This window comes from Tetranychus urticae, chromosome 1 (assembly GCF_039701765.1).
Source record: "Tetranychus urticae isolate SD_2017Ah chromosome 1, NJAU_TeUrti_SD_1.0, whole genome shotgun sequence".
NCBI lineage: Eukaryota > Metazoa > Arthropoda > Arachnida > Trombidiformes > Tetranychidae > Tetranychus > Tetranychus urticae.
The window spans coordinates 30,036,472-30,052,230 of NC_142958.1; the positions used below are offsets into that span (position 1 = coordinate 30,036,472).

Here is a 15,759-nt window from a genome sequence, read left to right on the forward strand (position 1 = left end):
ATCAACACTGTTTCATTTGGTTACAATAAAAAGCCTTTTATTTAACCTTTGAAACATTTTTCTTTTGACGTCTATCATTGATTTCAATGTAAAAATGTCAAGATTTGGCAATTTTGCAAGCAAAAACATTTTGACATTTTCAATTTGAGTAACATCTTACTTTATAATGCTTACTTTTGATTTGATAATGTATCACAACAAGATAACCGTTAATTTAAACAACAAATAACACATTGAAGCAACAATATTTAACAGAGCCAAAACAGTTAATGTACTGATGATTAGAAATAATTTGCTGTTGAGAAAAGCTTCACATTGAGATTAAAAAAAGCCACACTTTGATTAGCTGATTAGAAAAGTAAAAAATATTTTGCAACAATTTAAAATCACTATAAATGTAACTAAACTGTTAATCAAAAACAATTGGATAATTTTAAGGTTAACTTGCACTTGACAAATTTTACTTTAGCGCATTCGCTTAGCCAAATGAAAATTGCGCTTTTTTCATTTACCAGAAGGGATTTAGTGCGACAAAATCTGCCATCTAGCATCTTGCAAACAAACTAATCTTGGTGTTAATTTAAGCGATTAACTTAGATTAGATTAAACAGTGGACACATTTAATTATAGCTTATCTGTTTCCCATGAGACGAAAAGTAGAATAAGGAAATGTGATAAAAGGATAATTAGAGAAAAAAAGATTGATGAAATTGGGAGAAGACGCAATTTCGAGGGAAAATTTCATATAAAAACAGAAGAAGGAAAAAACGTTGGAAAGTTGAGATTCAAAATATGCCGCCATTGAACAAGATGTAACAATTATCTCGCTATTTAAGGTGTGCTAACAAGATTCTTGTACAGAAAGTGAGCAACGTTTGATTGTATATTTGAAGGTAAATAGTTGATTTTAATTTATTTAAATAAACGTTTTTCACTGAACAATGTTTAAAGTTAATATTTTTGATGAAATTTTGTTTATTAATTGTAAAATAAAAAGTGAAAAAAGTGATTACAATTTAAGTAAATTTTTTTTTGAATGAAAAAAATTGGAGATAATTTGTAATTTTAACGCAATTGACATGCGTTTCATTTTTTCCAGCCAATCACTGCGCGGAGTATAGCCGAGAAGTCTTAACCGACCAGAAGATGGCGGTTTTATTTCTTTGTCCCTTCTTTTCTTCCTTTCCGGAGTTGTGTTGATTTTCATCTCTAATTGTAATTAATAATTGCTCATCAATTGTGTTAATATTTATTGGCATATTTGGTGTCCAGTGAAAGTGTAACAATCAAGGACCCCTGTGATATCATAATAATTGGGGGGTATTTTAGTGGTGACAATTAAGGAGCATAAAAAAAGTCAACACCATCAAAATTGTTGTATAGTTGCTCTACCTTCCTCTGTGTTCCTATCTTTCTTTCCTTTCCCTCTTCCTTCTTTCCTTTCCTCTCTTTCTCTGAATCACCATTTCCCTTTCTCTTACCTCTCTTTTCCTCTTTCTTTCTTCACCTCTGTGTGAGTGTGTGGGTTATTCAACAACCGTGGGACACATAAAATGTGAGTAAGTCTGTTAACCACAGCACCATCATCATTTAGGCAACCTTTACCTTTATCTATTTGCCTCTTTGGTGAATTTTTTTCTATGTCTGTTCATCATTTCAACCTCTCTCTCACATTCTCTTTCTCCCCCATCTTTTTTTCTCTCTCTCCATCTCTCTCTCTCTCTCTTTGCCTTTCTTACTTTCTATTTCTCCTTTTTCTCCTTCTCTCACTAATTCGTTTGGTATATATAAATGTGTGTGTACTTCTTAGGCTTTCCCCCTGTTTTTAATGTATATATTAATTTTGTATACAAATTCACGCACACATTCGCTTTCACTCTAATAGTGTTGTGTTTCCAAAATTATTGCTTTTCATTCGTGCCCTCTGTGGATAAATTGATGAATGGGGTCTAATGTATTGTTACAATCAATTAGGTCCGAACCGGAGCCGGCTGGTGGTGGTGTAAAAGATAAAGAACAAAATCAAGATGAAGGTACCTCTCAAGACGGTCCAGCTGCCCAGTTAAATAATAATCAGCCGCTTCAGACTCAATCAAATTTAGACAGAATATTGTCAGAAGAAGACAAAAGGGCGTTTGATTCTATGATTGACGAAATGGAAGAAGAGCCTAGATATGAACCTGTTAATGGAATTGTGCAACCTCCATTTATACCTCCACCCGGTAAACCCCACCGAAATACCAATCAGCTCCAATTTATCAACCAAAAAATACTAAAAGCAGTTAACAAGCATCCGTTTGCTTGGCCCTTCAGGACTCCAGTAGACGCTATTAAACTCAAGTTACCAGATTATCATACTATAATAAAACATCCAATGGATTTAGGTACAATTAAGAAAAGGCTAGATAATTTTTGGTATTATTCAGCGAAAGAGTGTATCCATGATTTCCATACGTTATTTCAAAATTGTTATACTTACAACAAACCGGGTGAAGATGTGGTTTACATGGCTCAAACATTAGAGAAAACGTTTAACGCTCAGTTAAGGGACATGCCACAAGAGGAGGTCGAAATCACTATGCCAGCATCAAAGGGTGGTCGAGGTAAAAAAGGTCGCCGAGGAGGTCCTATCAGGGGTAGGGGTGAGTCTTATTACATTTTGCAAAGATAACTGTGTGGCCAACATGTTCTGTTGATAAATTACTTCATCATTATTTGCTAACTACATTGTATTTTACGCAATTTCCTTTTCCTCCACCCTCAAAAGTACTCTCCAACCTTGTAATTACTCATTTAACCTTCAATTTCCACATGTTCAACCTTTAGCCAATGAACATGCTAAATGCTTACAAATGAACCGGTTTGAAATTTATACCGGTTGATGAATAATTACCGCTTCTTCAACACACTTCGTTATGATCGCAATTCTGACTCATTCTTTTATTTCTTTAGGTGCTTCTATCAGCACATCTAATGCATCTATAGTTGGAGGAACAACGCCATCATCTATTGCACCATTAACTCCTTCATGTAAGTATATTCTAGGCATCACTTTACAGACCATCAGTTCATTTGTAAACATTTTATCATATCCTTAACTTTGAATGATAGCTTATTTGTCACGATTCTCATCAACTGTTCAAACATATCATAGCATGCTCTTAGCATAAGTTAGCTAAATTACATTGGCGGGACTCTTAGTTCTGAGTCAAAGATCTTCCCTATTTAACAAATGAGTTACTTCTCTTTTGCCTCATTAGAGTATTTGTGTTTGAACAACTTTGGTCATTAATCCTAATCTATCTTTCTCTTTTTTATTATTTTAGCTTTCACTGACTCTGGAATTGGTTCAGTCCACGGAGTACCCGAGAATGCACTTGCATCACAGAACAGTAAGCTATCTCCAATTAGCTCACCCTCTGCTCCAGGAGCATCTACCATTTCTTCATCAGGCTCATCCGTCCCTTCAATGTTACCATCTCCATCAGCTACACAGACACCAGCAAATCAGAATATTGTACCTCCATTGACTGCCACTGGTTCGTTACCTCCAAATGTCCCCCAAACACTAGTGAACCAAAGTCCTTCATTTAATCAGACACCCCACACCAAACCTCCTAGTGCATATAATTTAAATAAGCCTTCAACGCCAACTACTTCGAATTTATTGGGGCCATCATCAGGTATGATTTAAGACTATCCTTTCAATCTTGTTGACCCAATCTTATGCAAATCTTTATTGTCCTTACAGCACCAGGAGTCACTTATGTACAATTAAATCCATTAAGTCCTTTAACACCGGTACAAACTGTTCCAACCAAGACAAAAGGAGCGAAAGCTGCGAAAGGAGTTAAAAGGAAAGCAGATACAACAACTGGTATCTCATCATTTGATAATAATTTCCCTCCAGTCAATTATGAGCCCTCTAATAAGATGTCTACTAGACGAGAGAGTGGAAGACCTATCAAAAAACCTTCCAAAGATCTACCAGATACCGCACAGCACGTTTCTAAAGCGAGGAAAGGCAAGCTTTCTGAACAAATGAGATATTGCTCTTCTATTCTTAAAGAATTATTCGCAAAGAAACATGCAGGCTATGCCTGGCCATTTTATAAACCAGTTGATGCTGAGTCCTTAGGTTTATCCGATTACCATGATATTATTAAACACCCAATGGATTTGGGAACAGTCAAGGTAATTAAAATGTCTAATAATTTATATTGCAGTTCGGTCTTAAAACAATTGACAAGTTACTTATAAAATTTTATTTACTTACAGACGAAAATGGAAAAAAGAGAGTATAAAAAGCCAGATGATTTCGCTGCTGATGTTAGATTGATATTTACCAACTGTTATAAATATAATCCACCTGATCATGAAATAGTAGCAATGGCCCGTAAACTTCAGGTAAATAGATTATCTTTTTACTTTATTGTTCACCTCAGTCTGGGCAAGAAGTTGACTTATCCGTGTCAAAACTTCTAATAAACAGGTGAGGTAGATTAAGCAGACAAATTTAATCGCCGATGTCTCAAATATTACTTGAATTTCGGTTTCATGCTTTTGTCACAACTGTAATTATTGATTATATTTTCATACGTTAATTTATTTTCTTTAATTCTCTCCTTAGGATGTCTTTGAAATGAGATACGCCAAAATGCCAGATGAACCTATTAGATCCTCTAATGACGGTGGTGATAGCACCGGCTCAAGTTCTAGTGGAAGTTCATCGGGTAGTAGTTCGGGAAGTGATAGTGATTCTGAAAACGAAAACTCAGCAAAATTAAAACAATTACAAGAAGAACTTAAAAGAATAACTGAACAGATTTCTCAATTAACACCAGTCTTAATGAAATCTAGTAAAAAAGAAAAGAAAAGGAAAAAATCTAAAAGTAAATCTAAAAAAGAGAAACACAGTGATAAATTAGATTTTAGGATGGAAGAAGTTGGTGGTGGTTTAGCTCCACCAGCTCCTGGTTTAAATTCTGGTCCGCCAGCTTCAGCTTCTAGTGCTGCTACAGGACTTATAAGAGATGATCCAGTGCCATCTACATCTGCGGGTAAAACTAAGGCCAAAAGTGGTTCTTCTGGGGTTGCTAAAACTCCAGCGAGCCAAAAATCAGCTGGACAACCAGCTAAAAGACAACGGACCAATAGTAAAGCCGGTAAAAAGACTAGTAAAGTTGTACCTGCATTCGATAGTGAAGATGAAGATAATGCTAAACCAATGTCTTATGATGAAAAGAGACAACTTAGCCTTGATATTAATAAATTGCCAGGTAAGTTTTTTTTCTTCGTACTTGTTTACTTTTTCTAACTTATTGTTTTCATTTTCTTTTTAGGTGAAAAACTTGGTAACGTTGTTCATATTATTCAATCTAGAGAACCTTCTTTAAGAGATTCAAATCCAGATGAAATTGAAATAGATTTTGAAACTCTCAAGCCTTCAACGCTTCGTGAATTAGAAGCTTATGTTGCTTCTTGTTTAACGAAAAAACCTAGGAAAAGATACAGTAAGAATATTTAGTTGTCTATTTAACCCCATACATGACTGCAATATTTCTAATCCATTATTTTTTCCTTTTTTGCCTGTCTCACTATTCCCGGGCTTAATTCCATTCTTTCTGTGTCACCTCAAATAGCCACTAAAAATAAAGTAGCTGGGAAAACAAAAGAAGAACAAATGAGAGAAAGAAAACAAGAATTAGAGAAAAAGATGCAAGATCTATCGGGTCAACTTGGTGTTCCAACAAATCCTAAAAAACAACAGAAGAAAGGTGAGGTCTCTTTTCCTTAATTTCCAAGGGTTTGGGTCCCTTATCTCATTTTTAAAGGGATAATATGGTCTTTAACTAATGGAATGTTGATCATTTGAACTCAACCATTAACCATGAATGACCAAAACTTGACCTTCCGCTTATTATTTACAGATCCTTACGCTTTTACAGATTCAGAGAATTCTCACGTGGACATCGTAGCAGGCTCACGGTTAAGCGCAAGCAGCTCAAGTTCAAGTGATAGCGATTCCAGCTCCAGTTCCAGTACAAGTAGCTCATCTGATAGCAGTGATTCTGAATCAGGTTAGAAACATTGAAAAACAAATAAAAACAACCAACCACCACCACACCACCACTCTACCATCTATTGTGAATCAATTCAGTTACCATCAATCCTCTATCACTCTATGTCATCATTGGTCATCTACTCTTCTCCCTGGCATCGCAAGTTCATCTCTTAAATCTTTTTACTGCGAGAATCACAAATATTAAACTCACTATTTAAAAAGAAAAGACGAGAATTGAGTTGCATCTTTGTTCAGCATTTTGATGCTTCCCAATATATCAGTCTCTTTTTATTCTGTCATCCTCTTTGCCCACTTTTTCTTGTTAGTTATTATTGGCCCTTTACCTCTCTTGCCCTCAGATTCCTTAATCCTTCCTTTTTACATTACCATACTTCTCGATTTTGTTTCTGCCTGTAGTTTGAGCTAAATGCTTTCTCTTTTCATCTTTCTCCATTTTTTTTATCAGTGTGCTGATCAATATCAGTAGCAAATCTCCAAAAGAAAGAGTACAGTGTATCTCCTTCTCTTCCAACGAACTGATGCCATGTTATCATCTTTGAAAAAATACCATTAATATTCTAGTGAGGAGCGAATCTTATTGCGAGCTCACTGTTATGAGGAAAGGAGCCAATACCTTATTTTTATGCAGTTCAATTCCTTTAATTTCCTCAGTTATAATTTGACGACTGAAGAGAGTAAAGAGAGTTCACAAAGAGCACAAAACAATGTTGAAACATAATATTCAAATGATCTCTAATAATTTGAGAATGAAACAGAATGAGAATCAGAATGTTTAAGAGAATTAGCAATTTTTTTTGTTATCAGGCACCATTTTACTCAATACAACTTCATCTCTCTCTCTCTCTTTCTGCTTACTAGGATCATGCAATCCCTATTTTCCGTATGATCTTATCCATTTCTTTACCTCTAATCATATTCACTTTTCCTTTTCATCCTTCATCCCTGTCAAATCATACTGTCATGCATATAAATATCATTTAGTTTCATTGTAAATTTTCATTTATCATCTTTGATCGTCTAGCCGAAAGAAGAAATATCTGAGCAATTTAGACGATAATAAACACCTTTTAGTAAGATCTCTGTAGAGGTTGTTGAGCAATATGTTAGCTTTATATTCTCTCGCCTCTATAATTCTCTTTTCTCTTTTTTCTCACACTATCTCTCACTCTCTATCTGTCACCCTTAATTTCCCTCGATTTAAATTCATTCGATGGACAAAGTAGTTTAAATGTTATTACATGTTGACTCAGGCACAGTTTCAATTTTGGGTGCAAGACGTGAGTGAAGAATACTTTTCCCAAAGCCTCTCTCTCTTCTCTAGCATGGTAAAGAATAGGAATGCTTTTTTACACTTTTATACATAATTGTACCTTTTAAAAAAGACTGGAAACTGTATTCTCTTCCAAGCAAAAGAAGTAAAAAGCTTATTTAACAACTATCTGTTTGTATGTTAGTCTTTGAAATAATTTTGACTTTGTCAATATATATATATACATAAAAATATCATAAAAATAGCCAAATTTGGATGCAAATTTTGTTAAATTAAAACTCCATGCTCCTCTTCAGAATCACCCGCGAAGAAGAAACCCATGGTAGCTGCTGGTAAATCTGGTTTAATGAATGACCCCAAAATGGGACCTTTAGCTCCAAATCTCGGTTCGACAAGTACTCTGCCTGGAGCCTATGATGGACTCTATAACTCAACAACATCCATGACTATGAGTCACAACAATTTTGGTCAAACACCTAATGCTGGGGGACTGCCGCAACAACAGGCTAAAATATCACCAGGCCTCAACAATAATACTAACAACTCAGTCAATCCATCCAATGTTCCTTCTCAATCTCATCTTTTTGGTTTTACACCAACTGGGCTTTCTATGAATTATGGACCTCCGTCAGCTTCCGTTAATCCTGTCCATGATCTTGCCCAGTCAACGTTTTCAAGTTTGAATGCAACTAACCCTCCACAGCATCCAAGTGCTGTAGCACCTTTCACCACTTCTAATAAACCTCCTGTTGTAGCGTCACACTCCAGCCTCCCTCAGGTAGGATGATATTGTTGAATTCATAAATCGCCCGAACGAATTAGCTTATTAATGCTAATTTTAATTTGTTAACCTCCGTTCGGATGATCATGTTTTCACAATGTCATATTTATGTTACTATTGGGTCTCTAGAATCAGAAATATCTCAGCTTTATAATATATTATTCGTGTTTTCTAAAAAGATTAATGTTAGATAGGGTTAAACTGTCAAAATTTCATACGATAATTTGATAGATTTTAGATAATTCGTGATCTGATTCGATAGCATTGTGAACATGAAATCGCGCTCTTTTTTATATCAATTTTAACTAATCAATTATAAATGAAATTTACAGATGCCTTCAAGGCCTTCTACAACGGCGTCTTCAGCGGTAGCTAAGAGACCTTCAAGTCAATTACCTCCAACATCGTCTTTCCCAATGACAGGAGCAACTGGACAACCACAAGCACCTTCATTGTCTAGTCCAATGCAAACTCCTCCACCCTTAACATCAACGCCTCAACCAACTTCACATCAACTTCAGCCTCAACCGCCATCAATGCAACAAATACAACCCCAACCCCAAATGACAGCGCCTGTCAGTCAACCATCACTTTTAATCCACGGTGGTCAGTCAACAACACCTAAGATGTCCCAGTCACAGCAATCGATACAACAAGGAGTTGCTCCACCTCCACCACTACCAATTGTAACTCATTCACAGCCTGTACCACAATCAGGTGCAAAGAGTGAGTTAACTTTATTGCCTTCGACTCTTCACTCTCAACCATCTTTACAACGAATATTCACTGCTCATCTTCAACCAACTTAATCCTCAATACATGATAATATAAAAAAAACAAAAGATTTGATAAAATTTATCATATCGGCGAGTGCTTCAAAAATACGCCACAGATTTTGTAAATAAGAAATGACATCGATGAAGCATAACTTTGTTTTTTGTAATCTCTATGAGAAATGACTCATTCTGATGGATTTTCCAAATAGCTTCGTCTTTCAATTCATCTATTAGCTTCCACTTTGTTTTTGTTTTCGTGCTACTTAACTTTTCCAATGTCACCAGTTTCTTCATCATACACTTAGCGTAATCTCATTTGTTTTTGTTCAACTATTGTCATAAATATCAAAACAGCTTCACTCATCTTTATGATTATAACTTCATCCATAACATCATAAATATAATAATTTAATAATCACCATCATCATCTAAGTTGATGCAAATTTCGACAATCAAACAACTCACATGTGCAAGTTGTCTTACTTCATTAACCTGTTATAATCAATATCTAGGTTTTTGCTCAAAAAGTCATATTCGATTGTTTAGTTTTGTATACTTTTTGATATTACCTTTGAAAAATTGTATTTCATTTTTTATCCATCTACGCACATCTCGAGAAAGGTACAAAATGCAAGAAAAAAAAACAATTACTATTTTATTGTCAATCTAATTGAATGGAAAACGCAAAAATCTAGTCGAATTGTATTATATGTTCCATAAAACTTCATTCCTTCTTGATCTCGTTTGGTTCGAATCAGCAATCTCCATATCAGACTTAATTTAATATAATTATTAAAGTTCAAATATCTTTTTTTCTTACTAACGCGATCTATAAAAAAATCTAACTCTGTATAAATTCATTTTCAATCGGCTTTCTCATTACTCTCCATTAGATTTTATTTTTGTTTTCTATTTTCTATTTTGTTTTTAATAATTTTTTATTTTTAATGCTTCATCGATATTATTTCAACTGCAATTTCTGGGGAAATTTGATCAGACGCACAAATCAGTGAATATTTCGTTATTTTTTATTTAATCTATTGAACATTATTCTAATGCACTTTTTGTGTATTTCAGGTCCTTTTGTGAACTCTTCATCTTTAGAAGCTCCATCAATAAATGCTTCTCCAACAATTAATGATAGGAAAGAATTGAATCGACAAGGTCTTCCCCCAACATCAACACCTTCCTCAAGTGCTGCCAATAAGTCCTTACCGGTGAGTTTCCCTCCCCTTCTACCTCTGCCCTTAAACAAATATTATGTAAATTAATGATTATTTTAATCTATTTGATTATGTTTGTTTTTTTCAACTTGCAGCAATCCAATGAGCCTAAGTTGAAAAATTTGAGCCAATGGTCAACATTAGCGCAATCATCAGTTTCTTCAAATGCGTCTTCCGTTGTTAAATTAGCAGATAGTTTTCAGCAATTTAAAAAACAAGCTAAAGAAAAGCAAGATCGCCAAAAACAGATTATGGAACAACAGGAACAACGAAGAAGACAAAAAGAGGCCGCTGATCGTGAACGAGCTCGTCAAGAGAAAGAGAGACAACGAGAAAAAGAGGAGGAAGAAGCCCTTGAACGGGTTCGCCGATCTCAAATACCAGTTGCTCCTGGTTTGCCACAAAAAACTCCTCCAACTCCTCAGTCTCAACATATCGAAGCTCCCATCAGTACTCCTGAGCCTTTACAAATGGGAAGTATTTCACCTTTCTCTGGCTCGTCATCACCTTCATCGAACCAGAGTGCTAAAGAGAGGGAACGTCAAAGGTTAAAAGAACAAGAAAGAAGAAAAAGAGAATTGGTTAGTCTTTTATTTTATTTTCTCTGTTTTTCAATTTACAATCAAAACATTTTCCATTCTAAACTTGATGCATTTTCTTATTTTCATTCTAGCTTGCGGGTCAAATAGATATGAATTTACAAAGTGAAATAATGGCCAGTTTCGAGGAGACGATATGATAGAGCCTAAATTAAAGTGTATTACACTGTAATGTAATTAATTTATGATCGCATGAGCAAGAAGGTGGAAAGGATGTTAACACTTTTACTTATAAACTCAAAAATGTTTCAAAATTCACAAAATGGATCAACACTTACATCAAATCCTCACACTAACACACAAACTCTACATCCAAGGACACAGAGAGAAAAAAAGAAAGAGAAAAAAACGACAAAACAATCAACACAAGTGAAAAAATTAAAAAAAAAACAAAATGTCATGCATTTTTACTTTCATACAACATAATAACATCTTCATCCTGATCATCCACCATTCAATCACTATCATCAATATTTCATGAAACTCATCTCTCATTACTTCATTTAAAGTAACATTCTTCTTTCGTTTCGAACACACTCACGGAACTTCATAAAGTTAAAAAAACTCTATTCTATTTGTGACCTAATCAAATATTTCAAACAAAAAGCCAATAAAAACATCAATCATTTAAAAAACGAATCCAGTCTTGATTTTGGTTATTTCCTCGAATGAGAAAAATGTATTTGCTCAGGTTTTATAAATTGTAATTAATATTAGACAATTTGTTTTTCTATGGTTAATCAAATTGTAGTCTCATAAACTAATTTCACAAGATAGATCGCAAATTTAAAGCTAATTAGTGATATGAATCTAATGGAAATCTATCAATTAATTTGAATGCTACAGATTAGTAAGATTACCTCTGGCCAAGTTGAATGAAGGATCAAATTTCGATGGATAGCAAATTACCTTTAGACAGGACAATTTTTGAATTTACAAGCCTGTCAATCAGTGAGTGATTTAGTGTTAAATTTAAAATAACCATGTAACGAAGTGAATTGTAATCATGGTAAAGGCGTTGCTTGATTCAGGTAAATTGACCACAATGATTCTGATGAAAGCAACCATCCTTTATCAATTATTATAATACAGTAGCGTTATAAAGTACTTTTAATCACTCGTGTTAATTATCTAGCAAACCTGCAACAATCAACATATTGACCAAGTTTATTAGAAGTAAAGTGACCCATTGGTAAAGATGATCAAATCAATTGTATTCTTTTGTATTTTTCTTGCTTTTATCCATCAATGTTGCTCTTTTAATCTTCAAAATGGTATTAATCCAAAATTAAGATTTAAAAGATCCAGTTCATCAAACGCGAATAGCATGGCCACGGCTGAAGCTTCTTCAACCAGTACTGGTAAAGGTTTTTTTGACAGTTTATTGTCTTTAGATGATCTAACCAGCCCTTCCAGTCCAACCAGTTTAACACTTGGACAATTAGGAAATATTGCTAATGCTGAATCAGGTATTTCATCAATGATTGAACAATTTGAATCGCTACTAAACAAAATAAAATCAACAACAAGTGGAGCCATTGGACAATTGGTGAATGATCCATCTAAAGCAATGAAACTCATAACTTCTGGTGGGTTACCTCTTAACTTATCGCCACCTAAAACCACCTCTTCTTCCTCTTCCTCTTCCTCTTCGTCATCTTCTTCCTCTTCTGCCGCTATCCTCGGCCTCAAGAAATAATCAGGGAAGATGCTGAATGTCTGGCTGTTTGGCTAAAAACTCTGAGTAACTCATCTGGTAATGATGACCAACGCTTATCTGCTAATCATTACCACCATTGCATATAACGGACCAAGATAATTATTACATTTCTGTATGCATAAACCTTAATTTGTTTTGTTTGCCAATAAAGACTTTGAAAATGATGTATTAATTTCTTGCTGACTATTTACACAATTTGCTGATTAATAATAGCCATGATAGCCAATAAAGATTGGCTCCTTTATATTTTAGCTTTATCATCTGTCTATGATCAAAAAGAAAGATAATTAAGACGATGATGGACAGATTTCGAGGTTTAAGTCAATGTCCGATTTTTAGTTGAGATCAATAATTATTGCTTTAAATTTACTTGAATGTGAATCAACTTAACGAGTATAATGTTCATTTACAAATTTTTACTTATTTATGCGCTTATTGTGTCACCAGTCAAGTCCATTTTTTCAATTAATTATGATCAACTTGATAAACTTACTTATTCACTTGAGCCCAAATTTTCGTTTAATTTTGAGTTTAACGTTCCTCTTTCATCTTTCTTTGACAAATCTAATGTTTTTGCTACAATCTTGGTTCCTGTCACCATAACAATAAAAGAAGTTGAGGATGATACGCAATCTAATCAATCTGAGCTTCTAAATCTGATTAAATCAAAATTCAAGCCTCAAATTGTTTCCAAAGAAGATGGATTAACTTCAAAAGTACCATATTTTGCTTATCCAGCTTATTTACCAGTTTATTACGATGATCCCGTCTACGAAGATACAGTTTACCAAGAGTCAGCCGAATTGACCAACAATACAATTGATCGATCTGGTTACAACTATAAACAACTGAAGTTTCCATTTCAACGGACTAAGCGCAGTAATAAATGGAGAACTGAATTGAATCAAATGGTGTTGCATCTGCTTAAAAAGTGAGCTCTAATTTTTATTAAAATGTATTGGTATTTTTTCGATTAACTGCTGACCGTTATTGTTTCTCTGTAGCTCTTGGTTAGAGGAAAAAGATTGCCTTGCTAAATTGATCTGTCAAATCTCTCGAAGTCAAATGGTTGAAAATGATCTGATCAAGTCTATCATTACAAATTTAACAAGGTAAGAAGCTAAAAATGATTACAAAGGCAAAGCACAATCGATTATAACTGAGAGAAATTTCAGCAAAATGGACTCATTTTTAAGCAGTTTGCGGTAAAAATTAAAAGAACCTCGTAATTTGTAGTCGACCTCGCCTTTCCTTGACCATTACAGATTAGTTTTATTTCTAGCTTTATTACTCTCATGATATTTCTTTGACAGGCTACATCAGTTGCAGGATGGTAACAAATTGTTAATCGGACCCTATCATGAAGCCCTACAGTTTGGCCAAATTTCAGGAAAATGTGAAGAAAAATATTCCAATTGCCGCTAATCATTTATTCAACTGGTTTACAAACTATGTTTCTTATCAAATACGAGTCAAATTGTCTCTATTAATTCACAGAAGTTAAAGGGAAGAAGGAAATATTAATAAAAATCGTAATTCGAACCATAACTGGATTTTCAAGCATAATTTCAGGATTACAAAGGTTCAGTAAAAGAATCTTGATAATTAGAGAAACAAAGTTGCGTCTGTACAAGATTGTAACCAGCTAACTTAACTTTGCCTTGGACGAGTCTCATTTAGTAAAATTGGTTATAACTTAGTAGATTCAGTGCTTATAAAATAGAGCAAGACATTATTAATTTAATTTAATTACATCAATAACTCAAATTGTGATTTATTTCTAACAGAATAGCATAACTAAGCCTTACATTGTATTATAACCTTTACAAGAAAAAAAATTCACAGGCTGTTGAACTAGTAAATTTTATATGATTTTGACTTTCTTTAACCAACGATGATTTATTTCATGTGATTCTTTTCCCAATCCTCTCGCTCCTTGAGTTCAGCAGTCACTTCTTTTATATAAGGTTGAAGGTATCTTCCATTTTTCAAATCATCTTCATAGCTAGTCCATTGATTTTCTGGAAGGTATTCCTTTTGAATATCAAGCTGCATAGCTTGGATGTGTCGAAAGTTTCGTGCATGATAAATTTCTGATGGTAGTCGCCTTACAGCCTCTCGGGTCACCGCTTCGTGTTCCTCATCAGGATAGACATCATCATGATACAAGCCAAACTTGCAATATTCATTCAATTTGAACATAAGCCTACCAAGGGTTGCCTTGGATGTATCTTCAGCGGTAACTGCATAAGCAAAGAAAGAAAATGATTACATTTCATCATTCTGTAGTCTTAATAAATCAATAAACACATACCTTTGTAAAGAAGGGTTCGGAAAAGACGCATGATGATCCAAAATGGGCAACACAATAGAGATTAAAGTAATATTATTAAACAAAATCTAACTGGATAGACAATTGACCTTAAAAACAAGCAAAGATTTTTCATAGACTCAAAGTAGCAGATAGGGAAGTATCGAATCCAGTATCGATAACATTAATATCTGGAAAATAAAAGTGCTTTTTTCAAAATCATTATTTTCGTTCAATTGTGCTTATAGATATTTAAACCATTAATTATTCGAGAATTTGTTTAAAAGCAATAAATAAGACTGATTATTCCTGAAGGCAATTTATACACGAAAGCTTATCAATCAAAACTAGCGATTTCTTACCTTGAAATGTACATCTCTATAACGTGAAAATGAAGCCAATCACTGTTACATTAAGGAATTGATTGGAAGTTTTATCATCTTTAATCATCGAGAAACCACTGGATTGTTTTTTAATTGAGGTTGTAATAATGTTTATTGTGTTTATTGAAATTTCGACTTCAACAAAACTCAAAATTGGCTTCAAGTAATCTGGAATTTATCAATTTGATTTTCCATTCATTGATACCTCCAGTCAAAGTATTGTGATTTTAATAAATGGTGATTATTTCAATGTGTACTTGCTCTGATTAAAATTGGATATAATTGCTCAATATTGAATAAAAATTTGCGTAAATAGATTGATGGGTTAATCAAATATAATGACGCATTGATATTACCAAGCATTTAATCGCCATAAATTTTGAAACAAGTGAAAAGGTAAAAGTCTATCACAGCAAAAACGTTGCTAAAATGAGATTTAGGTGCCACATTAACCTCTATTGTAGTCAGACCTTGCTTTAGAAACGCAATCGAAGATAAGTAATCACCTTGACTATTACTTGATCCAGTGATAATCCAATTGATTGAATTTTGAATTCCACAGGTTTGATTGAAAGAGATGATCAAATTGAGATTTCATTTCCATGATCAAA

General features: G+C 34.0%; 3 protein-coding genes across 45 annotated transcripts; 2 read left to right on the top strand and 1 right to left on the bottom strand.

Annotated features, from left to right (window-relative positions):
- Window positions 1-582: 582 nt before the first annotated feature.
- LOC107361753 (bromodomain-containing protein 3) lies at window positions 583-12,626 on the top strand. 43 transcript variants are annotated; one of them, XM_089270023.1, is made up of 16 exons: window positions 583-893; window positions 1,975-2,636; window positions 2,953-3,030; window positions 3,327-3,392; window positions 3,489-3,683; window positions 3,752-4,194; window positions 4,279-4,407; window positions 4,631-5,279; window positions 5,343-5,513; window positions 5,643-5,777; window positions 5,949-6,080; window positions 7,652-8,133; window positions 8,469-8,862; window positions 9,990-10,129; window positions 10,231-10,716; window positions 10,809-12,626. In XM_089270023.1, the coding sequence occupies exons 2-16, from the start codon at window positions 2,144-2,146 to the stop codon at window positions 10,872-10,874; spliced, it is 4,059 nt and encodes a 1,352-aa protein (XP_089126149.1). In that variant the 5' UTR covers window positions 583-893; window positions 1,975-2,143; the 3' UTR covers window positions 10,875-12,626. The 43 variants fall into 43 exon arrangements, with proteins under 43 accessions (XP_089126149.1, XP_089126147.1, XP_089126148.1 ...); XM_089270021.1 differs by having other exon boundaries at window positions 754-893; window positions 1,975-2,642; window positions 5,931-6,080; XM_089270022.1 differs by having other exon boundaries at window positions 754-893; window positions 1,975-2,642.
- On the top strand, window positions 11,873-13,993 carry LOC112538813 (uncharacterized). Its single transcript, XM_089270034.1, has 3 exons — window positions 11,873-13,385; window positions 13,459-13,566; window positions 13,768-13,993. The coding sequence occupies exons 1-3, from the start codon at window positions 12,853-12,855 to the stop codon at window positions 13,877-13,879; spliced, it is 753 nt and encodes a 250-aa protein (XP_089126160.1). The 5' UTR covers window positions 11,873-12,852; the 3' UTR covers window positions 13,880-13,993.
- Window positions 13,994-14,193: 200 nt separating this feature from the next.
- On the bottom strand, window positions 14,194-14,891 carry LOC107362136 (cytochrome b-c1 complex subunit 7). The gene is made up of 2 exons (XM_015929151.3): window positions 14,769-14,891; window positions 14,194-14,697 (listed from the first exon to the last, which is right to left on the bottom strand). Exons 1-2 carry the CDS (start codon window positions 14,797-14,799, stop codon window positions 14,354-14,356), a joined length of 375 nt encoding a protein of 124 aa, XP_015784637.1. The 5' UTR covers window positions 14,800-14,891; the 3' UTR covers window positions 14,194-14,353.
- Window positions 14,892-15,759: the final 868 nt, after the last annotated feature.